At 39.3% G+C, this 24,473-nt stretch overlaps 1 protein-coding gene across 2 annotated transcripts; it reads left to right on the plus strand.

The window, feature by feature from the left end:
- The first annotated feature begins 1,583 nt into the window (after positions 1 to 1,583).
- On the plus strand, positions 1,584 to 24,102 carry itchb (itchy E3 ubiquitin protein ligase b). 2 transcript variants are annotated; one of them, XM_062428039.1, is made up of 24 exons: positions 1,584 to 1,719; positions 5,091 to 5,182; positions 6,219 to 6,360; positions 8,459 to 8,583; positions 9,571 to 9,702; positions 10,346 to 10,385; positions 10,496 to 10,677; positions 10,955 to 11,192; positions 12,095 to 12,190; positions 13,433 to 13,607; positions 13,709 to 13,778; positions 14,147 to 14,231; positions 14,349 to 14,477; positions 15,831 to 15,903; positions 16,910 to 16,981; positions 17,395 to 17,487; positions 17,865 to 18,020; positions 18,133 to 18,266; positions 19,367 to 19,507; positions 19,624 to 19,744; positions 19,861 to 19,965; positions 20,681 to 20,777; positions 20,946 to 21,018; positions 21,364 to 24,102. In XM_062428039.1, exons 2-24 carry the CDS (start codon positions 5,113 to 5,115, stop codon positions 21,461 to 21,463), a joined length of 2,649 nt encoding a protein of 882 aa, XP_062284023.1. In that variant the 5' UTR covers positions 1,584 to 1,719; positions 5,091 to 5,112; the 3' UTR covers positions 21,464 to 24,102. The 2 variants fall into 2 exon arrangements, with proteins under 2 accessions (XP_062284023.1, XP_062284024.1); XM_062428040.1 differs by lacking the exon at positions 1,584 to 1,719 and adding an exon at positions 3,480 to 3,541.
- The last annotated feature ends 371 nt before the right edge of the window (positions 24,103 to 24,473 follow it).

Genomic DNA, 24,473 nt, shown 5'->3' on the forward strand with positions numbered 1-24,473 from the left:
GGAAAAAGTAAAGCTGTGGTAAACTGACGCAAATTAGACCCTTGACCATCTGATAAGATTTTGTCCCAGTGTGCCCCATCTGATGAGATCTTTGCTTCTAGATGTTTTATTACAGAAAGTGTATGAAACCCATGACACCAATAGTCATACATTCTGTCACTGTGTTACTTATACATGGAATTATACAGAAAATAAAGTATTCATCTTTTTGCTGGAAACCCCTCAAGGACCCCTTGGGGAACCAAATCGAAGTTTAGGGACTATTTTACAGTTCTATTGCATTGTGATTGAACAATTTCTATTTGATTTTATGACATTGTTTTTGCTACAACAGTGTATAAAATATATTAAACGCATGTACTCTCACCAGTACTTTGTTCAGTTTTAGAAACACAGTGAGAATGACTAATAAAATATTGTCTCTGCTTTATTCACCTTTCACACTGCAGATATATTTTCCAAAATCTATCTATTAGCAAAACACAGCTGTTCCCGTATCTGTTTTAATATTGGATAGGCTAGAAAACACAGAGAAAAAAAAGTCTATCGATATTATTGAATTATTTTATAGTTATTTAATTAGTACCCCGATTACAGAGAAAATGTTAATTGATTTAAAGCAGCCAATTTGGGTTATTTGGTTGTGAAGTACAACAATGCCATCTGCTGGGTAGTGGCAAAATCTAAAAGCAGCAGAAAACAGCAGGAATGAATAATGCCATTAAAAGTAGATTATAACAGTTGATTTGATGCACCAGGTTGATATATGGTGGTGATTTTACGTGCGGCCTGCTAATGGCATCAAATGGCTGCTGGAACAGTGAAATAGGCAAAACAGTTTTATAACCCGACTATACATTTTTTTTGTAGTTTTTAAGTGGGCAAGAATGTATCTCTGCGCTTTAAAAGATCACGGGGGTGTATGCTTCAACCATAAATGTACAAAATGCATAGGCGCATTGCTGTGGTGCATTTGACTTCCCTGATCCTTGTAGATTGCATTTTTTTTTAACACCGGTTCCATAAAATATTAGCCAATTCATGGTTTTACAATACAAGATTGTAGGGTCCCTAAATGCATCGATAGCTTGATAAATTGTTGTCTATTTGGCAAACATCATATTCACAAGCCAGACCTGCTCAGTTTCTTCCAAATAAAATCTTGTTTTGAACTTCAGAAAGTTTATGATTATGTCTGCAGGGGGTCTAAAAATACAAAAACCAACAAGCTTTTTGTTTTTAATGTTTATTTATTTTTCTCTCTTATTTTCTGTGTTATGTAGCCTATCTTTGAATTATAATTATTATTTATTCCTGCTTGTATATTTTTTAATCAATTTATTTCGTTTTCCCCAAAACTCCCTGTGATGTTATTTGTATTTTAATGTGTTGTTGTTTAACTGTGTTGTTAATAAAGTTTTTTTTAAATGGATTGTAAATCATGTATTATAATAAATAATGAATTATAATAAATGCAGCCCATGTTTACTGGAAGTCCATTGGTGTATCCCGATCCGGCTCTGGTCCAATCACCGCACAGGGGGAGTAACGTATGCCCCACCTTGTTTCGGTCACGTGACCTGCGCTTACGAAGATGGTGGAAGTTTCTTCTTCCTTGAAGTGAAACCCCGACCCGAAACCCAAACATCCTGTACGCCGAGGGCTGGGACTTCACTGCGGCGTTACCAACTTGGTTTCACAGCCTCCTTTCGGTGCCGGGTAAGTGATAGAAACTGTTTACTAGCTCTCTCGCGGGTGATATTTTCTCATTTTTTTCACAGCCGCTGGACTTTTGGGATTTCCAGCCTGCCATGATGATGTGACCCGAGCTAGCAGGCTAGCAGTTAGCCGGGGCTGGGATGGCAGCGGGGCTGTCAGAGCCGGTGGCCAGCTGACATTCAACACGTACTCAGCAAGTCCTGTGACCACGGCGACACTGTCAATATACATACTGTTGAGCGTCAGTGTATTTAAGCAGACATACAGGACCAAGTGTTCCTCACTGTCCTGCTAAATAAGTTAGCGTTAGCTCGTTATCCAATGCTAGTTGGATTAAATTATGTAATCTTTAGCAACGCTTGTTATCTCAGCACATCAGACAGAGATGACGTTAATGAATACAAACAGGAATATGAGTAGTTAGTGTTGTTTCTCCTTAACTGTGTTCTCATATGAAGACAACAACGCGTCTAAGTCACTTTAATATCTGCTAGTTTAGTGTTGTCGTGCTCTTCGTTACAATTCACAATGAAGCGAACTGCTGTCAAAGTGAGTTATTGAGAGTATGGCACACACGGTGTTCTCCCCCTCCGGTGTGTCTTAACAGCAGCTGTTCTCTCTGCATAGTTTTGCATCCATAGATAATGACAGCTACGTGGGAGAAAGAGACAAGCAAAGAGGGAAAGAGACAATGATATTTTTTGTTCAGTTATTAGTCATCAGCAACTTGACGCGGTTGTTGTTGTTGTTTTTCTTCCAGTTTGCGCCCTCATGTTTGTTGTTGTCCTCCTTACAGGCGGTATCGTATTTTTAGGCATCTGATGACTGAACAGAGAGGCTGGCTGTTTGTGTTTATGTTGGTACACTTGGGTTTTTTTTTTTACGGGAAATGTTGTGACTAAAAATAATCTATCACAATATCTCTAACATGATCTTCCGGCATCAGTGACACATGTCATGTTTGATGTTGATTCGAGGGCCTAGTTTCAATCAGAGCATACTTTCAGTGTAACTCATGACATGTATGCTATTGGTGTGAACTACCAAAAACAATGCATTAATTAATTACCTAGATGGTGGCAGCTTTTAGGGTTCATATTTTGGATGCTGAATGTGTAAAAAAAAAAGAAAGAAAAAAAAAGACAATATTTCACAATTCAAATCTGTGGACACAGATTAGGACTATTGGGTTTGTCCCTTACAATCTTATCCATTTTGGTCATCATGGAAATATGTTTTGGTGGCACGCTCTATTGTGTCTTACTCTCAGTCACGGTATTAACAGTTAATCTCTGGGAGTTAACCAGGCCAAGGTAATTCACAGCATAGAAAAATACAAGTTCATCTCATAGCTGATGAAACTATTAGCTGTCTTTAGAGGTTTTACTGATTTTCAGAGAGCTTTAGTTCATATCTCTCCAAGTGAGCCGTTCATGCGCACAACACCGGAGACCATCAGCCATCTGTAGGCAAGCAAATTGAGCAATTTGAACTCAAATTCAATTTTAAATGCCTCACAGACCAACCAAACGCAATTTTACAGTTCTGTGGAAGATGTTATTTTAGCCAGTTAAAAAAATCCAAAAAACCCCAAATTAAGGCAGGTCATCGTAGAGTTTAATATTCAGCGAAGGCCCTCATCTACGGAACTACGTCAGCCTCGGTGCAGGCCTGCGAAGTCAGCAGTTGCAATTAATTATTGACAGAGACCAGAGCAGTAGCCAAAGTGAAAGTTTACACAGGAGCTCCTCACTTTATTCTGCTCTACTATCTGCATACTGGACAAGACGGAGGAGCATGCATTATTTAATGATGCGTCGAGGTAACAAATCAGATTTTAGTAAAGATCACAGGACTTGATTTTGGATATTTTGCGAGCGTTTCCCTCTCTTCTTTCCTTATGATTGACAGTGGTGCCTTTTTTTTCTGTCAGCAAGATTATACATGATTTGACCTGCATGTAGTTCCATAAAACCAATGAATGCTTTTGCCAGTGTGTTTTGAAAACATCAAGTGTTGCTGCCAGTCTCTTAAGACTTCTTTAGAGCTGCCAGTCTATGCTGATGTTTCTAAAGATGGACAGGAAACAATCTAACAGAAAGGAGGAAAATACCAATTTCAACACGGGTTATACCCTCAGCAGTGAGCTATGAATAAGCAGAGCAGCCATCATAATAAGCTGTGTTGCCAAATGATTTGGTCAGCACACCTTACAAGGTTGTTTTTGGCCATCGCACAGGTTTGTATGCAGGGCTGGAGACAGTAGACTGATGGTGGATACAAGCAGCATTTCAGAGTGCAGGTCTGACCTTTGTCTCTATTTATTACATTTTGGTGATGGTGTAACTTGTGTGCCTTTCACACAGCATGCTGACAGGTGACCGTGTGCTAAGCTTGTTTGAGTAACTGTTGCATGTTGTGTGAGCTTACTCTCTTGTTTTCTTATTGCTGTTCCTAATGCAAATGCACTGCTGTTATGTTGTTTGGTGTTGTTGAGGAGCGATTTCCGGAAGGAGAGACAACTTCTAAATGCTATATGCTCCAGATAGGAGTTATTCCATTACATTATGCTCATTTGGCACTTTTTTTTTTCCAAAGCTATTTACAATAACTGCATTTAACCTCCTAATGGAAAAAGCACAAGGCTTGTATTGGTAATATTTCATGTAGCTGAGGGCTACACGGGGGTATTGTGGCAGCTCACTGAGCTGTGTTTGACCTGGTTTAGACTGGATAATTACTGTCTTTCTTGTTTTTCTTGTACTGTGAAAAAACGAGTGAAAGATAGCTTTATTTTATGGTTTAAAGTTGGTTTACGCTTCAAGGGGAAACCAATTTTATTTATTTTTTCCTGTGACTGCGAACAGAGTTTTATGAGCATAGTCAAATGACATGAAAACAGGCCAGAGATCACATGAGGTAAATTAGAGGCAGCAATCAGACCATAATTGTATGTTGGTCATTTTAGCAACATGAGGAGATACTTATTTTAATGATTTGCATTATCATACTCTGCATTGTCAGCATTTAATTATGACTGACAGTGCATTATAATGCACTAAGTATTGCTTCTGAATGTTGTTTTTAATACTTAATGGAAAACAGATGGTATTAGGAGTAAATCTCATTGTGCTTAAAGCAAGTATGATGTTTATCTATTTACTGTAAGCAGTAACAAGCTTTGAAGAGGGTTATTGGAGAAACATAGTCATTGAGATAGGTTTGTACTATGTTTTTTTTAAGCTGCTAAAAGTTTACAGTGGAATCTATGCAAGTCTCTTTCATATAGCCGACTAAATATATTTGATCCAGATGACGTCATCTGTGTGCCTATGTGACACTGCCCTAATGATGTGCTGTGTGTGCTGCAGGCCTTCATCCCAGCCCTATGTCATGGACAGTGAAGTCGCCAAGGCGGGCACTTCCAATGGTTACCCTATGAAGGCGCAGCTACAAATCATTGGTAAGTGTCCTAATCTTCATCAAATCTTCTTCAACAGAGGTTCAAGTACAAATATATTAAATTATTTGTATTTCACACGTTTTCAGGCATTTTTCTTCTTCTGTCACCTTGACTACGGTGACATGTGCACTATTATTCCACTCTTATTCCGATTATTGACAATATTCTACATTTCGATGCAATTCATGTAAACAGCATATTCCATTTAGATTATGCCTTATTCTGAATGTAGCTTTTCCCATTGACACACGTGGAAAATGACGATATTATTTGAGCTTTAGGAGCATTCTTTGGACATGGATAGAGATGCGTGATGGGCTGGCTGTGTAAGGCACCACTGCACAGTCAAAAAGACAGACACACGCTGGAGCAGGAGGTCAGACGGAGGAGAGGAATGAGAGGAGGGCTGTTAAAAGTGGGATGGAAAAACAAAGGTTGTCCACAACGGGGACGGAGAGGACTGGTTATTATCTTGACATGTAGCCACGGACTAACGGTGGCGACTCAATATGATGCAACAGTGTAGTAAACATCATGGGACAACCTAGGTACTGGATGTGCCTGGAACGATACATTTATCATATCAGTCATAGGAGTATTACTTGTAAATATCAGGCAGCAGCCCAGCTTAGTAGGAATATTGTCTTTTTCCGAATAAGGGCAAAAATGTTGTGCATTTAAACGTAGTTACTGGGACACTTGAATAGAAATGAGCTGTGGTTTCCCTACTTTGACCAGTCAAAATGTCTGCTGTGAGAAAAAAAGCTTTTTTTTCCTCTCGTGAACTCAAACTTTATTAACCACACTGCTTCTCCAGCCAAATAGAACTTTGCTCTGCTTTTAATTTGAAGTTGCAAAACCCTGATTCCACTGCAATCATGTTTCTCCTCTCTGGCTCAGATTTTCATTGAAATATGTATACTACAGTTTATACACAGTGTGTCCGTATTCTTGAATTATTTTTCTTTGACTTTTTCCTTTTGGCACCATGGTAACAATGCTGCTCTGCCTCTTCTCCCCCATCTTCCTGTTTCAGTGCTATCAGCAAAACTAAAAGAGAACAAGAAGAACTGGTTTGGTCCCAGTCCTTATGTGGAAGTGACAGTCGACGGCAAATCCAAGAAAACAGAGAAGTGCAACAACACCCACAGCCCCAAATGGAAGCAGCCGCTCACTGTGTGAGTCACCGCACCCATAATGAAGTTTGATGATATCTTTGATAATCAGAACTTAAACGGTTCTGTTGCTACTCATTAAAAAACGATTTTACTTCAAACAGACCCGTATCCAGAGGATTGTAAATGCAAATGTTAGGTCTTATTGTGCTGCCTGCATGGTGGGATTTGCCACATGGGACGACAAGGCGACTACCAGTGTTTTAATGTTCACAGAAAACATCTGCAACAGTTGGACATTACACAGACTTTGTGATAGGGAGCTGGCGGGGGAAGTCCGTTTAATGTCCGGTCCATTCTCACATGCAGCTCCTCAGGGTGATATCCAGATAACTTCAGGGTTGCAGTTCATGTGTGAAAGGGGCTTAACAGTCAATTTACTCAGCTTTGATAGACATCTTAAACAAATGATCTCTCACCCTGATGTGTGATATGTCAACAGTCTGGTATTCCAGTTTGCCAATTCGGAAAAAACAACAACAAAACTCTTATTTGCAAAAGATTCTTTTCTCAGGTTTGACTCAAGCTCAGATTTTATGTGTGTACAGATTGAAGTAAAAGTTCTACCTGTAAGAATTTAACCCTCCTGTTGTCCACAGATCAACAGGTGTTAAATCAAAACGAGGTATAATTTTATTGAAATGAGGCCTATTGGCCATCATTTCTAAAAATAGGTGTAAAACATGTGGTAATAAATCGGAATTAACATTGCTGTTGCTCAGATTTGCAGAGAAGCTTACAAAGAAAACCATACGGCATACAGTGGTCACTACCTGTGCTATGCTGCTGGGTGAAAAGCAGTTCAACACAAATTTGCTAAACATGCAAAACACTTGTTCAACTCTGTCGATGGTGTAATAAACCGATAGTCAACATTTCCAGCAGTTTAAGTGATTCACTCGTGAAAAACGACCGCTGACTGTAGTTATTTGACATTACACATTCCACACTGCTTCTTCAGAAATCTGCTCAGATCATTTGGAGTTTCTGTTACGTGCATGAAAATAGAATTCCCTATAATTGTGCAAAATTGCTGGTGGAGCATATGATCTTTATCAAGACGTCTTGCTGCAGATGTGTTTCTTTCTGAATGAGTCAGCAGGACTTGGTTTTCAGGAAATGAAGCTCTGAGCTCGGGATAATGAGTGCATTTGTGTTTTTAAGAAACAATAAGCTGTCGTCCTGTGGTTGGCACATACAAGTCTCAAAGTGGTGAGAGAGAGAGAGTGTCTGGTTAATTTACAGGAATCCTGTTTCTAAACATATACTGTACATTTTAAGGGCGCCTGACTCCCCCGCAGTCCAACACATTGACACATTAGATGTCTTCTTTTATTTTAGCCTCGCCAGGATCTTCTGGTGTGCACAGTGACCTTCTTAATATAGAATTCTTCTCTAGTTTCTCTTTGGCCCAGGAGGGCAGAGTTATTATGTAACAGGTGTTTACTATAGGATGTAACGAGAGCTGAGCCCATGCGTCCACAAATGTCTTTTCCTGCAGGCGCCGAGGGTGCTAGCTAAACGACTGTCATAGTGATGGTCATGGACACTCGTTGTCCCCGAATAGCTTCTGAACTTGATTGTCTGTTGGCTACTTTTTACTGCAACACACACACACACACACACACACACACACACACACACACACACACACACACACACACACACACACACACACACACACACACACACACACACAGTGGCTGATGGATTTCAAACTACCATCAGCTTTCAATTTTTACCTGCACTATATGATTTATGAACATAACCCCCAAACAGCAGCCCAGCACCAAGAGGATCAATACATTTGAAAATCATATTCACTTTGTCTGTATTATAAGCATTTGTTTGTTATTGTTGTTTTTTTCTCCACATTTTGTAAATTGCGGTTGAGTAAAGATTATCAGATATCCTGAAATAAGAGAGAGGCTGCTGAACTCGATACTGTGATTTAATAAAATGTCGGTGAAGACCTGACAAGTGAGTCCCTGGAGGGCTTTCTGAAAGCAGATCCTCTGTGGACTAAATGCAAGGCCAACGCTCTCTCTTTCATCCAAAAGCATCGATGCATTGAATTGAATTCTGTTTTTTTTCCCAACAGGATCGTGACTCCATTCAGCAAGCTGGTGTTTCGCGTGTGGAGCCACCAGACCCTGAAGTCAGACGTGCTGCTGGGCATGGCCACGCTGGACGTCAGCGACACGCTCAAGTCTAATGATATGAAAAGTGAGTGTATTCTCTCTGCCCCCCCCCCCCCCCCCCCCCAAAACAGATTTGTGTTAGATTGTTCATCAGGAAATGGTGTTTATCAGTATGTAGATCAGTACTTGAACGTGTGAACTCTCTGCTTTATGAAACTGTCTAGTATCAAATCAGTGTTGTTTTTCACAGTTTTAGTGGAAAACACATGTCATCCAACATCATTATTATTTTATATAAGCTGTCTGGAAAGTGGTGACACGTTATATATTTTCTCTTTGACATTTTGGATGCTAAACAGTACATGAGTTGGTGTGTTAAATCATGTTGGTGGTCTTGTTGTTGATGAAATGTAAGCATCTGAGTGGCCCCCTGGTGTTATACTAGTTGATACAGCTGTGTTGCTGCAGTCAAACTAAATGTAACAGCTTAAAATGTAACATTTATTTATTTGAATGAAACCGTTTGAGGTTGTTCAGGACTATATTAAAAATCAAGCAAACACAAAAGAGAAACATTTTTGAAGGAGGCGACTGCTTTTTCCACTTTTCCTTTTTTACTGTAGATTTTTAGGCTGTTGCACTTGAGTTTGTGTCTCTTAAAGACTCTATTCAGTCTCCTTTCCTGGTCATTTATTTTAGTTTTTAGTTTTAATGGTAATGAGTCTGCGTACAAATCACACGTGAAGAACAATCAAGAGATCGATGTTCCATGTCAGAGCAGGGAAATACACACGTTTAAAGTTAGATTAGTGGTATGTATTTTGTCTTTGTTACGAATGAGCCCGTAATTATCTGAGCAACATTCAACCTGAACGGCAGAGTTAACTGTTTTGTCTCTTTCCTCTAATTTACACAATTTCCTGTAATTTAAACTATAATGTCTAAAGACTTCCTCAAGTTGCCAAGAAGTGACTTTATAGGCAAAAATAGCAACTTTTGACTTTTTGACTTTGCCTAAGCATCATTAATAGCATTTGTTATATTTAACCATCTTTTTGTGGTCTTCATATAGTCTCTGAGGTGGTGCAGAACTTACAGCTGTGTGACAGAGACCAGTCAGATGTGGTAGGAGACCTGTCCGTCTGCTTGGACGGCATGACCGTCGACCCCGAGATGTTCGCCTTGGCCGAAGCCGACCATCACAGTGAGTCAGGGCTCACCTAAAGTGCCACGAGAAGAACAGTTTACTTTTTAAAAGCAAGCATGCTTCTTTGAACATTTTCAAGTTTGCATTTGTAATTTTCACTGTAAAAAAAATGTAGTTAATCCAGTTATGTTATTGCAGTGGTCAGGTTAAAAAAAACTCTATTTCATGCATTTTTGACTGGTTGTCTCTATTTAGACAGTTTAACCTGTGAGTAAACATAAAAGATCTGTTCTGCAAATATACTGAAGCTTCTTTTTAACTGAGAAGCTCATTTTCTGCCAGTTTATACCGTTTTCACTCAAGAACACTTAACACAGCCTCGCCATTCTGTTAAGCTTCCACACAAAGTTACAGTACAAAACACATTTAGCATCACAATGGTAAACGTGATCTTACCGAGAGACTTTGTACCTTTTACAATGAGCCATGCACAGACTATCAAAGCTGCTTCTCCATTTTTGATTGTACTGACAGATTATAAAAGTGAACCTTGAATGTTAGCCAAATGCTACAATGAGAGCCATGTGCAATTTTTTTAGGGATGTAATTGTAGTTCAGTCTCTGCTATACCCTGCAGGCATATGCAAACGTTTGTAATTCTTTAGTTGCTTGATGTTGTCTGTTTTTGCTTCATCTACAGCAAATGGGAAATCGCAACCTAATGGGGATTATTCTATCAGGTACAACACCTGTTCCTTCTTTGACTGAACTTCACCAGCGTCACACGTCTAGTTTCAGCTTTTTCTCCCCACACACTTCATTTATCTTCTTCCACCATCCCAATTCACAGGCGGAGTAGAGACAGCTCTCCAGCTGTGGACGGCGTGGAGCACCGGCCTTCTCCTAGCGGCCAGAGGTCAGCGAAAAGCACCGGCTCTCCCTCAGTGTCATCAGGCAGCTCGCGGCCCCTTCGGCCACCCAGGCCCTCCAGACCTCCTCCTCCAACCCCACGCAGACCCACCTCTTCACCAGGTCAGACATTTACTTTCAGTCTATTCTAGACACTATTCAACTAAATATCCGGTCTAAGGGAAACAAAGGTCAGGTGCTCTTCTTCCAAAACCACCTGTGTTCTCTGTTACAATCCAATCAATGTCAAACATTTACCCTAAAGCTAAATAAGGGCCTCACTGCGAACAACATTATTGTATAACCAGTTTACTTAAATGTGAGTCATATTGACATGACGAGCTTTGCCAGCATGACTAAATCTTTCAACTCTCACTGAATTCTGGTTCTTTCCCTCCAGCATCTTCCAGCAACGGCTCTGGACCAGCTGATGCCAGTGACGTTCAGTCGGGTTCCGACACACCCGTGCACTCAGGAGCCTCGTCGGCCCCAGACGCCAGTCCTTCTGCAGGCTCGGACAGGGACTCCGCATCAGCCGCCAGCTCTGCACCCGCGGCGACCAGACAGCCCACCAGCAGCGTCACGCCTGCTGCCACTCCCAGGGTCCCTGCAGTCGCCTCTGGACCGCTGCCTCCTGGGTTAGCTTTGTTTTATTGTCTTTGTAGCAGGAAGGTTTTAATTAAGGGGGGCAAAAATGTTTCCAATTGCTTATTGTGGCATCAACGTGGAAGAGTAGCAAGTATTATCTGATTTCCAATGTCATTCTGAACCATTATAGTATAATAGCTCCTCAGGCAAACAGCTGATTTTTATTTTTAGCTTCTTTCTATGATAGTTTGAGACAAAGACACCGAACAGAGATAGAGTACAGGCAACTTGTTTCAACCTCAGAAAGTCCCAGAAAGAAGAAATGGAGGATTAGCTCGTGAAAGGAATTGGGTCGTCTTTGAGCAAAAAGTAGAGTGTATTGAAATTCTGGCTGACAGGGAACGTGGCATGCACAGTTAAACAAACATTTATTCACTCCTGAATCCATCTGCTCATGTGTGTGCACATCGACAACACAATGAAGTGCGAGTGTGACGACAACAACACTGGAGTAGGATTGCAGGTTGGTTTGGTTTAGATCTCACCACAAACCTTCATTATAATCAGAAGATGTTGTTCAGGCGGTGACATGAGAAATGCTTTTTGAGACTTACAGCATATCATTGGAACATGAAACTGTGTCTTAACATTGATTCAATCTTTTAGTTTGTCATATATTACATTTTACATCTTTGTTGCAGTTGAGACTAACACTCTGTTATCATCACCATCCTTCACTTGCTGTTTCTCTCTTTGGTTTCATCTAGACTGTGTAATTCCTTAAATACCTATTGTTGTGTTATCATTGTGACATCCACCGGCTGTTTGTCGCTTTTGTAGTAGGATGACTCATGTTGTCGCGGCTGTTTTTAAACCTATATATAACTTACATGAGTCAGAGTCGAGCACCATTACTTAACATCTTCAATTTTATTATTGTTGCTTTATCTAGGTGGGAGCAGAGGGTAGACCAGAACGGCAGGTTGTATTTTGTGGATCACGTGGAAAAGAGAACAACGTGGGAACGCCCTGAACCGCTGCCCGCTGGGTAAAAAGTCCTTCCTGCTTGATCTTGCTTTTCTCAGACACAGATAATGTTTTTCTTTAAGGTTCATAGGAATCTAACCTATTTGTAGATGGAACGAGACAGTCTTTTCATCTTTATTCATATGGTGACTGGATTCAGCATAAGATATGATTAATGCTGTTGACATGTTTTGTTAATTACCTGTATCTGCCAACTTAGACATTTTCAAACAAACACATCATCATCATCATCATCATCATCATCATTATCATTAGAATCAATTGGTTAAGACACTGGCAGAAAGACAGCATTGTATTTGATCAGTCATTTGCGTGTGTACATGTACACGTGGGTGACAGTTCAATGCTACAGTTAATACCCGTCATGTGGCAGTAGAAAGGCAGGATAGAAGACATCAGTATAGAATATATGCTTTTCATTAAGTTTCAATATATTCAAAAGATCAGCTTTACAAAAGGTTATGAAGAAAGAAATGCACATTTGTCTGGCCTCAAAGATATGATCCATTAGTGAATTTAAACACAGTTATTTGTTTATAGTAAAACTCTACAGGTTACTTTGAACTACCTTAAAATAGATGCATTTAGTTGACAACTAAACTCTCCTATTGCCTATAATCATAATGTATAGTCATAAATTCCTGGTTGTAACACTAAACTGTGTTTGTCTAAATATGGAGATGAACCTAAACTGATTGTAGTTAATCAATGTTCCTTATTTCTGTTTGTATCTTCAAGTTGTGCATAGAAGTGAGTTATAAACCCTGCAGACTATGTTGACTATAAAAGTCACACCAATGAAGCCTGTGCATGTTTCTCTCTTTTCTGAAAGCAACACGCAAACAACACCCCCCTCCATCTTCCACATTGATGATTTACTTAATACCTGAGCTGTGACGCATATACTTACCCAATCTTTTCCCATTCCTACGTTTGAACATGGGCAGGGTAATGTGGACCCAATGGATCGTGTCCAACATAGCAGTGTATTATTAATCCTGCTTGTCCTACTTAACTGTCCTCTTTTTCTGCCTTTAAAAAAAACTTTATTGACATTATCAGATACAGTCTTGCCAAGTTGTGTACAAAATATTGTTCTTTTTCATTGTAGATTAATTTTTTTAATGAATTGGCTTAAGTGATAACTCATGATTTTAAGATGCTTTTAGTCTTTAGCTAGTCTATCTGTAATCACTCTCTTTCTTTCCCCCCACTCTCTGCCGTCGTCCCCTTTCGTTTTTAGCTGGGAACGCCGTGTGGACCAGATGGGACGGGTCTACTTTGTTGACCACGTGAAGCGGACCACAACGTGGCAGCGTCCCACGATGGAGACGGTCCGTAACTATGAGCAGTGGCAGCACCAGCGCAGCCAGCTGCAGGGAGCCATGCAGCAGTTCAACCAGAGGTTCATATTCGGGGTGAGACTTCCTCTTTGTAATGTTATGTGATGCTTCAGTGTGGACTCAAATCACAAATAAAAACACTGTCACATTAATGATTCTCCTTCTCCGCTGTGTAGGCACAAGAGCAGGTCTCAGCCACTCAGAATAAGGAGTTTGATCCTCTCGGGCCTCTTCCACATGGATGGGGTAAGACGTTTAAAGCTTTTCAATTAAAATACAAAGACTCTTGAGACATCACAGTTACAGTAAAACATTCACTGTCACTTCATATCTCAGATTTTGACCAGCATTTCAGATATACTGTCGTTCATGGATCTGTGAATTAATCTGTTAAACACAATTGGATTATCTTCTACTGGGACTTATTGGTGGATACTAGACCTTGATCTCTTTCAGTAGCCCGTTAGCTGTTAGCCTCTGTTGATATATGGTGGTATATTCTGATGTATCCGTGGGATTCATTTGCATTGTTGAGTATTATTCTGTTAAACTCATATATCACTACCACTGAGATGATACACTTAATTGAGTGATACCTTTTGTTGTTTTTTCAGAGAAGAGAACAGACTCTAATGGCAGAGTTTATTTTGTACATCACCCTACACGGGCAACGCAGTGGGAGGACCCACGAACACAGGGGTTAGTTTTTGTGTCTTTGCATATTCTACTGCCATCATTTCAGACAACATGCACATCAGATGAAATTATACTATGAGTATAAATGTTGATCTAATCTCTTTTCTAATCTCTTTTTAGGTTGTTGAATGAGAAGCCACTTCCAGAGGGCTGGGAAATGAGGTTCACTGTAGATGGTATTCCTTACTTCGTCGACCACAACAGGAGAACCACTACCTACATTGATCCTCGCACTGGAAAATCATCACTGTACGTCCTCCGCCATACTACTTATTTAATTCCTCACAATATTGACACTTTTGAGAGTCATATAACAGTATTATTGTGTTACTTAAAGGGGCATCAAGTAATCTGTGACCTGATTTTATTCACTCGTAGAATTTAGAAAAATCTATAAGTTTAGACATAAGCTAGCTACTAAATTAAACATACTCAACAGACACACCTAATGCAGAAGCAGTGTATGTCTGTGCCCAACACTGGAATAATAACACTGTGTTTTAAGAGGTAGAAAAACCTGATCGTTTCACCGTACTCCATACTGAACCGTTCCAGTTTCCAGAATGTTGTAGAGCTTGGAACGACTTCAGTGAACTCTGCGTTGGATTCTATTCTGAAAATTATTTTTAAATGGATAATTTACCAAATGTAGACGATGCATGATATGTTTCCTGATTTTAAACGGCATTCGGTGAAATGAGGAAATCACTAATGGGTCGTAGCAGATGAAGCAGGTTCAGGGGAATTGGATACATCAATAAAAACAATTTAAATTGCAACAATGTGTGACACAATAATTGGAATTATTCATTATTATGGTTATTACTATGCGTTATCATTGATTGGTAATTATAACCGTGAATGAGTGTGTAATGGGGAAATGTTCTTGTTCAGGTGAAGGGGTTGATAGGGAACAAAAGAAGAGTCAAACACGTGTACAAGTGGCTCCTTTTGATTACATGTTGCATGGAGACAAGTTTTTGGTTTAGTCTACCCAGTGTTTCTTCATGCCAAAAACAAATTAGTAATGGGTGTTTCCATCCAGATAATACCACATTGTTTGTGCCACAATGTTTTGAATCAACACATTACAATGAATCCACAAAGCTGGTATTAAGACAAAAACATTTTCTCCAAAGACTTATAATTTCTTAATTTATCTCGTATTTGAAAATGTCTTTTTAATGTTTTTTTTAATTCTTTTTTTTTTTTTTTATCTGGTAGTTCCATTTCCAGCAAATATCTAGCAATATGACTCACTGTGTCACTATTTTTAGAGGCTGTCACTTCTTTTTCCAGTCGGACTAAAGGGTCATCTAGTTTCTTTTGCTTTCCATCAGTCTTGTCTTTTCCTTCAGATGTAACACCTCATGATAATAATAACTTTGCAGCGTCACTCGAGAATACTTACACCCTTACTTTGGTCTTGTTCCAGTAGTGGAAAAACCGGTTTAGTGAACAGGGCTAGTGACAATATGAAGTGATGGGAGTGGTAACTTAATGACTGAGTAACCTTATAGAATAATATTCATTTGCATTTAATATACTTTGAGATAAGAATGTGTTTATAAAAGTCCCATCTCTCCTTCTGTTTCCTCACAGTGAAAACGGGCCTCAGATCACCTATGTTCGAGACTTCAAAGCCAAAGTACAGTACTTCAGATTCTGGTGCCAGGTATGAGTCACAACAGTGCACAGATTGACAGGATTGCTGCTTAGACACTCCTATGTAAAGGATTCCTTAAGTATTGATGACATTAAAACCTACACACTGTGCAGTGTTAGGTTTGTGACACTGTCATGAATTTTGATGGAGGCTGTCTGGTTGCCAGCACTCTGAATCGGTCTTTGTGTTCAGGATCAATGAACAGCGTTTTGATTGACAGCTAAATATTTCATCACAGTTTTCTCATGACAGTTAACTTTCATCAGACAGAATGCACACAGTAGAAAGAGGCCTAAAGTCTTTAGTTTAGTCTAAAGTATTCTCATATACTTTGTATACATTCTGATTATTCATATGATGCTGTGTGTCTTCCATACAGTATGTGTAACAACTGTCCCTTCAGTGGTAATTCCATTTTAAATAAGATTAAACTCTATTATCATTACATAGAGTAGAAGTGCAGTTTAATCTAATCAGAAGTGCAAAAAAAAAAAAAAAGCAGTAAAGTGCAGTGCAGTGTGACGTACATATGTATTTTATATAAATAGAATAAACGGCGCAGGTAGGTGTAAATATGCTAAGATATATACAGTGTGAACAGTATTAAGAGAATGAACAGAGTGATATGAATACGTTATAGTGTGAACACTAATAACAGCTCCAGGTATGATAGGAATACACACTAATGTATTAATGTACACACTATAGATTAGATATAAACAACATAGACAGTAGTATAAATGTAAATACACTATGGAAAATATAACCAGTATACACAGATGTATGAGTTTGGTTTAAATAATGAATGAATATAACACTATAGATCAGTTATAAGCATTGTAGACAGTATTATAAATATGAATAGTAATAGTTAATATTGATAAGTAGAAGTAAATGGTTCATTCTTGTTGGAAGGTGAGGAATGAGTCATAATCTGTCAGGTGTTGTCATGTCACAACTGAAAGCACATTTGATCGCTAACTGTTTCTGATGTTTCCTCTGTTTGTTTTTCCAGCAACTGGCGATGCCTCAACACATCAAGATCACCGTTTCCAGAAAAACACTGTTTGAAGACTCCTTCCAGCAGGTAAAGTGACCCGTCCTGGACAGACAGTGACACAGAGCTCACTCACCTCGTGGAACGTGTGCTTCTACACTCAGAAAATGTGCCTCACTTACTCCACCTCTAAGTGTTGAGCGTTGTCTAATTTAGTATACTTCTCCAATGGAATTTAACATTAGTATTATTACCTCTTAAATAAAACCAACAAATGGTGCCTCACCATACTTACCATTAATGCAATATTTTAAAGCTTGACTCTAAACTTGAACATAACTAAAAAAATGTTGTATCACGATAATGCAGAATAAGTGCAGATAAAATTTGATCACAGTATTTAATGATCATTGGGTGAACTGACTTTATTATCCACCAATGCGCTTAGTGTTGTGTAATACAGTAATTACACTAATCACAGCCAATCACCGTTTCTGATTTAGATCATGAGCTTCAACGCACAGGATCTACGAAGGAGACTGTGGATCATTTTCCCCGGAGAAGAAGGCCTCGACTATGGAGGCGTTGCGAGGCAAGTCCCAAAATGAAAAATCAATGGCTCTGAATGTGCGCTCTCCTAGGATTTAAATATCTAGTGTTGTGTTTATTGCTTTGTCCCTTTACTCACTATTCAAAAGGATTTGGACATGTTGTGAGCAGTCTTGCCAGTGATTTTGAGGTTTTGCTACTAAATTCATTGGAAATATTTCTGTTTACCACAACTCCTACAGCTCAAGTTCCCTTTAAATGAATTGTTTGAGATATTGAGGCAAGAGGCTGACCTAGACTGTTGGCTTATACCTTATATAAATATGTATGTATTTATATTGGCATTTATTTTAAGTGTAATGCAGTGCTAAGCCCCATTTCTTCCACCTTTTCTCATTTTTGTCATCTCCTCTCTTACAGGGAGTGGTTCTTCCTGTTGTCCCATGAGGTGTTGAACCCCATGTACTGTCTGTTTGAATACGCCGGCAAAGATAACTACTGTCTCCAGATCAACCCCGCCTCCTACATCAACCCCGACCACCTCAAGTATTTTAAGTTCATCGGACGCTTCATCGCCATGGTTTGTCATTTTGTCATACTTGGGAACTTATTTTCATTAGTATGGCAAAGAAAGATTGCTGTAGGAGTAATTTTCCACAACAGCAGCTTATAAAAGATTTTCCACCCCTCAGGCTCTTTTCCATGGAAAGTTCATCGACACGGGTTTCTCACTGCCCTTTTACAAGCGCATCCTAAACAAGCCACTGGCCCTCAAAGACTTGGAGTCGATTGACCCGGAATTCTACAACTCCCTCATGTGGATCAAGTGAGTTGTTCGAATAATCTTGTATACTATATAAGGATTGAAAGATTATCAAGTATCAGACAATCTTGACTACTTTATAAGGTGTTATATGTGTAGCAACTCAGCTTGATTTGCTGATGTCTCACTTTACCGCAGTGCGGAGATGAGTCACAAAATGCAAATTCGGGTGAAGGTTAAAGCCTCTGAGTTTGAGTCAAGTCTGCAAAATGGTTCACACTTTGCAACAACAAAGCTATTTGTTAAAAATGTCAGGGCTCATGAATTGCAGATGAAGAGATGAAGGGGTTTCCAGCAGCAAATCAAAGTGAGTGCAGGTCAGCTCAACTGAATAAAGACCACCTCGTCTAACATTTGAAGAAATTATCACACTTGATGTAATGCATGTAAATTTAACATCAGTGGAAAAAGACTATATCAAACAGAAAAAGTAGAGACCAGCATCTAGTAACTCAATGTTCTAAGACAAGATTCTTAAGGATCTGTCTGTTTCAGCTTGAGGTGCCCTTCGTTTTTTTTTTTTACACTTTTCTTTGAAAGTACAGGAAAACAACTCATATTTGATAGTCACGCACTCTGTTGACTGTGAATTAGTTTTTCATATAGTTGGTGATATCGTAACATCTTTGCTAACCGGTTTCCTTGGGAAAAACCCTGAGAAACAGTTCCTGAAAGTGGCATGTTGACTCACTGGGTTGCTTCCCTAAGCGCTGCTATTGGCATATATGGAAAGCTGGATGAGACGAGTCAGCAGTTTTAGTACACTAAATAGTCCACTGTGATGCATAAAAGGATTAGAGGTTAAAAAATCTATTCATAAATAAATAAAACAAGTTGAATATGAACTCAAGAAAACAAGATGCCAATACTGAGTCAAGTTCTCCTTATTAGTAGAATGTAGAGCTCAAGAAAATACCACAATATCATCGTCCTTATAGTTTGGTTGCTTGTAGCTTGTCAGTAGTATATTTTCAGATGAAACTAGGAGCTGATTCTACTCAGTGACAGCAAATGGGGGAAAAAAAGTGAAAAGTGTGGCAGGTAGATTGTGTCACACTGCCTGTTGTAACAGTTGTGCTGTAACTGTCTGCGCTGCTCTTTAGGGATAACAACATCGAGGAGTGTGAGCTGGAGATGTTCTTCTCTGTCGACAAAGAAATCTTGGGGGAAATCACCACCCACGAGCTGAAACCAGAAGGAGGAGACATCCAAGTCACTGAGGAGAACAAGGAGGAGTACATCAGGTGGGGTTTCACTAGATAAGATTCAGTTATTGCCATTCAGCTTTCTTAATTAATAATTCACATTGCAGATTCTGTGTCAGGTGGAATTCAATCAAAGCACTTTTTCTACCCCGCAGGCTGGTAGCAGAGTGGAGGCTGTCCAGAGGCGTGGAAGAGCAGACACAGGCTTTCTTCGAAGGCTTTAACGAGGTCCTCCCACAACAGTACCTTCAGTACTTTGATGCTAAAGAGCTGGAGGTATGGATGGACATGGCCACTGGATAGAATTTCCAGTTCAGGAAGATGAGCTGTAAAATAAAAAAGAATGACTCTTTTCAATATTAATGATGTGTGTGTGTGTGTGTGTTGTACAGGTGATGCTGTGCGGTATGCAGGAGATCGACCTTACAGATTGGCAAAGAAACACCATCTACAGACACTACGCTCGCAGCAGCAAACAGATCATCTGGTTCTGGCAGGTCAGTGTACACCAGCAGTAGTGATGTCTTTTAAGTGAGACTTTTCCACTGTGATTTATGGACACACTCAGTAAATGGGAAGAATACAGGTTTAATGATAAAGTTTAAATAAACATGCTATGTTCTGGGCCTTAATATATTATGCTCATATATTGTTAGAATCATTATTATCAGTATAATATATTAATCCATTCTTTTTGGGTAGGTATATGTTTTGAAATCACTGCGATTTAAAAAGTAAGTTGGTCAATTGGTGAGTGGTAGTACTAATTGGTGATTTTGTACCCTACCTTATGCCCTAGAACCCCATTTACACCTTAACATGCGATCTGTATCTGGATACAGTATATGGATATAAGAAAATGCATGTTAACACTTGTGTATATGCACTCCAAACCGCATTTGGAGATGGTCAGGTTCTCATCAGGTGTAAATGCAATCTGTACACCGTGACCACATTCATGAGAAGAAAATTGTCCCAGCATATTGAAAGGTCACATAGCTCTGCTTCTTCCTGCCAGTTAAAGCAAGCTCTATAAAAGCTACGAGTAGTAGCAGTAGCTAGAAGTCTTCCCTCATAAAAAAGTGAATGTCTTCTGTTTGTGGCACTCGTAGTCCAGTATTTAGGATGATGCTGTTGGTCTTACTCTTAATAAGTTGGATTTGATGAATAGTTTATGTTGTGTGTTAACCAGCTCACTACTCTGTCCCACAGTTCATAAAGGAGATGGACAACGAGAAGAGGATGAGGCTGCTGCAGTTTGTCACTGGTACCTGTCGCCTGCCTGTAGGAGGCTTCACTGACCTCATGGGTAATATTACAGCAATATACTGTGACCATTTTATGTTGATCTCAACACCCCCTGAAAATCTTGTCTTTGGTGACCTCCAGTGGTTTAACTTCTTACTGATGACGATGTATTAAATTAACCATGATGATTCCAGCTTCTACACACTTGTACTTGTCTGTCACTTTATAGGAAGCAACGGTCCACAGAAATTCTGTATTGAGAAGGTGGGAAAGGAAAACTGGCTTCCCAGAAGTCATACGTGGTGAGTTCATGCAAAGTAGAACCTGTAGTAGATTCAATCAGTGGGATTCAAACCCCTGAAGTCAAAGCAACTCTGTTAGTTGCAGTTTATTGTTGGAAGCTGAAGTATTTTAATCTTTAAGCTGAAGTTTTGTTTGCAAGATTAGTTGTTAAAGTGGTGACATACTGTTGTGAAAGTCCTTATAGCACAACAAGTATGTATATGTATAAGAGAAAGCAGTTCTTCATAGGTCAAATCTTAGTCTTGTTTGATGCTAATATTTAGCTGCTTGTAAAAGATTTACTACCTAGAAAAAAATACCAGAGAAGTCCAATGTCAAGCTGATTTATCTTTTGATTTTCACAGCTTCAACAGACTGGACTTGCCCCCCTACAAGAGTTACGAGCAGCTGAAGGAGAAGCTGATGTTTGCCATCGAGGAGACGGAAGGTTTCGGGCAGGAGTGAGAGAAACCAGGAGGAGATGAAACAGTGGGTGCAGGAGTCTGAAGGAATTAAACACCACCAGTGTTCAAATCAGGGAGCCTCTTCAGAATAGGCGGGTGTTTCATGTGTTTGTGCTCATGCATGCATGCACCTGTAACAGTACTTTTTATGGGTGCGGGTACGAGACTGTCGCCCGCATGTTGTCGCAAGGGAGCCGTCGTCTACCCTGCACACCATGCTCGCAGCAGGCCTCTCAGTTCCTGAATGGTACCTGAAATTTTAGTATTCTTTTGAAACCAAAATACAGAAGCTGCTCCTGTTTTTTTCTCAGAATGTGCGGCACATTATGCATGGGATCCTGTAACCTCACCCTTTATGACATCTGAATAACGGGACTGCGGTAGCTTTTCTTCCCCATACGTGTGATTTTCTAATGGCGAGTAACAGGGTGGCCTTAGAGTTGGTGTAACCAGAAGGGTCACGGGTTCCAACAGTCATGTCTTATCAAGGTGTCTTTGATTATCTGATTCCATCTTATTAAGTTGCTCTACATTAAAGCATCAGGCAGGATCGAGAGGGTTAAAACAGGGTTTAAGTTTCACCAAAAGTCAACTTTCTCGCGCTAAGATTGTTTGTTGCATTAGAATGAGTTGTGCTTCCTTTCAGCTTCATCCACAATTACTGTCATTTCCCATCATGTCCTTAAATTCCTCACACTTTTGTCTGCATCTCTCCTCATGACTAAAGGTTGTTTTTAAAGCAAACAGTAACACATGACAATATAAGATGATAGCTTGGAATTAGTGGATCGACAGTATGTTATGAAAAGGAGTGTTCCAAATTAACGCTTAACTGCAGGCAATCTTGGTGCTTCAAAGATATTTGGGAGACATGCTCAATATAAGTGAAGAGTGAGAAACTCTATAGTATTTGATCTGTGAACCGCTTAATGATTGTGAAAATGTGTTGTAGCCTCCAATATTTATAGTGGTGGTAAACTTGGAAGACTTCAACAGAAATTAAATTGACCCTAGTTTTATAGGGTTCAGAGTTTGTACGCTGTGATGCAGGATGGGACTTACGAGTATTCTGGGAGAATCTTCTAAGTTATTCATCTCAATCTTATATCATATTATTTTGCACCCCCCACCTTTTAATTCATCGGGCGGTCTAGTGGATTTTCCCCGATAGAAATCCATCATGGAATGAAGTGAGTATTTTAAAATGATGTTTGTGTTCAGTACTCAAGATGTATTTTTATCTAAGTGACACAAAAGTGGAAAAAATACCAAAATGCAAGTCAAACCAAATCAATTTCTTTTCAGTTTTGGAAAATCCGGAATGGCTTCTGAAATGTGTAGTTTGCAATAAATCTTAAAGAAGATCCGTGTAGCTCCACATGCACATGAAGCATTTTATGATGAGTGACAAAACAATGGACATGGTTGTATGCTTAATATTTTATACCTATTTTAACTCCGTTCTTGCCCTATTGCAAACCACAAAGTAAATGGGGAAAATGAATTAAACTAATATATATGAATGGAATTTCTGTTGTGATCAGTAAGTCACTATGAAAAATCCAGATGCTTTAATCAATGTGGAATCCAGTTTGAGTCGTACACAGAAACACTCTTACAGTAACACTATAACTGCAAACACTAGCTTGGTTTGGTTTGACTGACATTACACTACATCTGATCAACAGTAACAGAGTTTAAGAAGATGATTAATCTCAATTATTTGGAGTGAATGAAAGCACCAGGTGGTGTGGTGGCTCATTTTTTCGAGTGTCCTTGTATATTGGCCAATGACACACTGAAAAGACAGGTTTGGTTACTGAGAGATATTGGATTCAGGTGTTGGTCTGATGAAACACAGCACTTTCTTTTTTTTTTCTTTTAAATTTCCCTCCACACTGTGGCACATCCAATATTGGTTGTCCCAGTTTAGCCTCTTTGTTTCCACATGCATGGTGTGGTGTTCTTTGGTGTTTGCCTTATTTTCCACCCTCAGGTGTCAAGCAGGTGTTTAGCAGCTTGACACCAAGAGAGATGATTGATCATGTAAGCTTTATGGCCAAATAAATCATTCTGACCTTCTTGACCCTGCTGTGGAAAAGTAACCAGACCAAGAGGAGTTTGAGAAGTCTTACTGAAGAAATTGTGCCAGTGTGGAGAAGCTTGAAGTCTTGAGCTGATGACACCTGGCTAGTCAGAGCTTCAGCAGGAATAACAACCACTGAGATGAAGTTAGCATAGAAAAATTGAGATTTAACGAATGTATCATGATGAAAAGTCGATTGGTAATGTTGCCTATTTTACATCTTTGCCTCAGATTGTTACCCCTGATGCAGAGTGTTGTAATATTTGATCACATATTTAACTCCCAGGGACATAGTAGTTAAACAAATATGTAGGCCTAAAATATCATAACTCACCACTCTGTTCATTTTTTTTGTTTTTGGTCTCCAGAATCCTCCATGTGCGACTCCTGTATATGAAAACAAGTTGTAAATGGTGTCAATAACAAATTTTCTTTTGTAAAAGAAAGGTTTTAATAAGAGGTTTATGGTAACACTATATTTTCTTTTCCCTGTTTAATTTCTGATGTACATGAAAGATGTGTAATATAGAAATTGTCACCTTAATAAATTAAATCAAAAATGTGTGTTTTTGTTTCTGTACTTTGGTTGGATGAAAGAATCACTGAGTGTGTGAAAGACATTGTGTATATCTGTATCATTGCACACTTTTGCACTCACATATGTTATAGTCTTAACGTACAGAACAACACTTTGAAGAGTTCACATTGTTATATTTATAGAGCTTGTAAACTTGTTGCTGCAGGACAAAATTATTATTATTCGTCAATCATCAGTTACTTTTGACATGTCATTGTGGGTGTATGATGCTTCCCACCCTGTTTCCCAATCTAACCGTCAATACACAGACCAACTCTGTCTCCTAGATATTACATTCATATACAATTGGTCAAATATGTTAATTTACAGAGCCCCTAAAGTCTGGAA

The sequence above is a fragment of the Scomber scombrus genome, chromosome 10 (assembly GCF_963691925.1).
Source record: "Scomber scombrus chromosome 10, fScoSco1.1, whole genome shotgun sequence".
Lineage (NCBI taxonomy): Eukaryota > Metazoa > Chordata > Actinopteri > Scombriformes > Scombridae > Scomber > Scomber scombrus.

Excerpts from the sequence above, each read along its gene's own strand:
- itchb (XM_062428039.1), top strand. The coding sequence starts at position 5,113 with ATGGACAGTGAAGTCGCCAAGGCGGGCACTTCCAATGGTTACCCTATG. Across the intron at positions 6,361-8,458 it reads TGGAAGCAGCCGCTCACTGT|GATCGTGACTCCATTCAGCA; the intron begins GTGAGTCACCGC and ends TTTTCCCAACAG. Across the intron at positions 14,232-14,348 it reads GAGGACCCACGAACACAGGG|GTTGTTGAATGAGAAGCCAC; the intron begins GTTAGTTTTTGT and ends ATCTCTTTTTAG.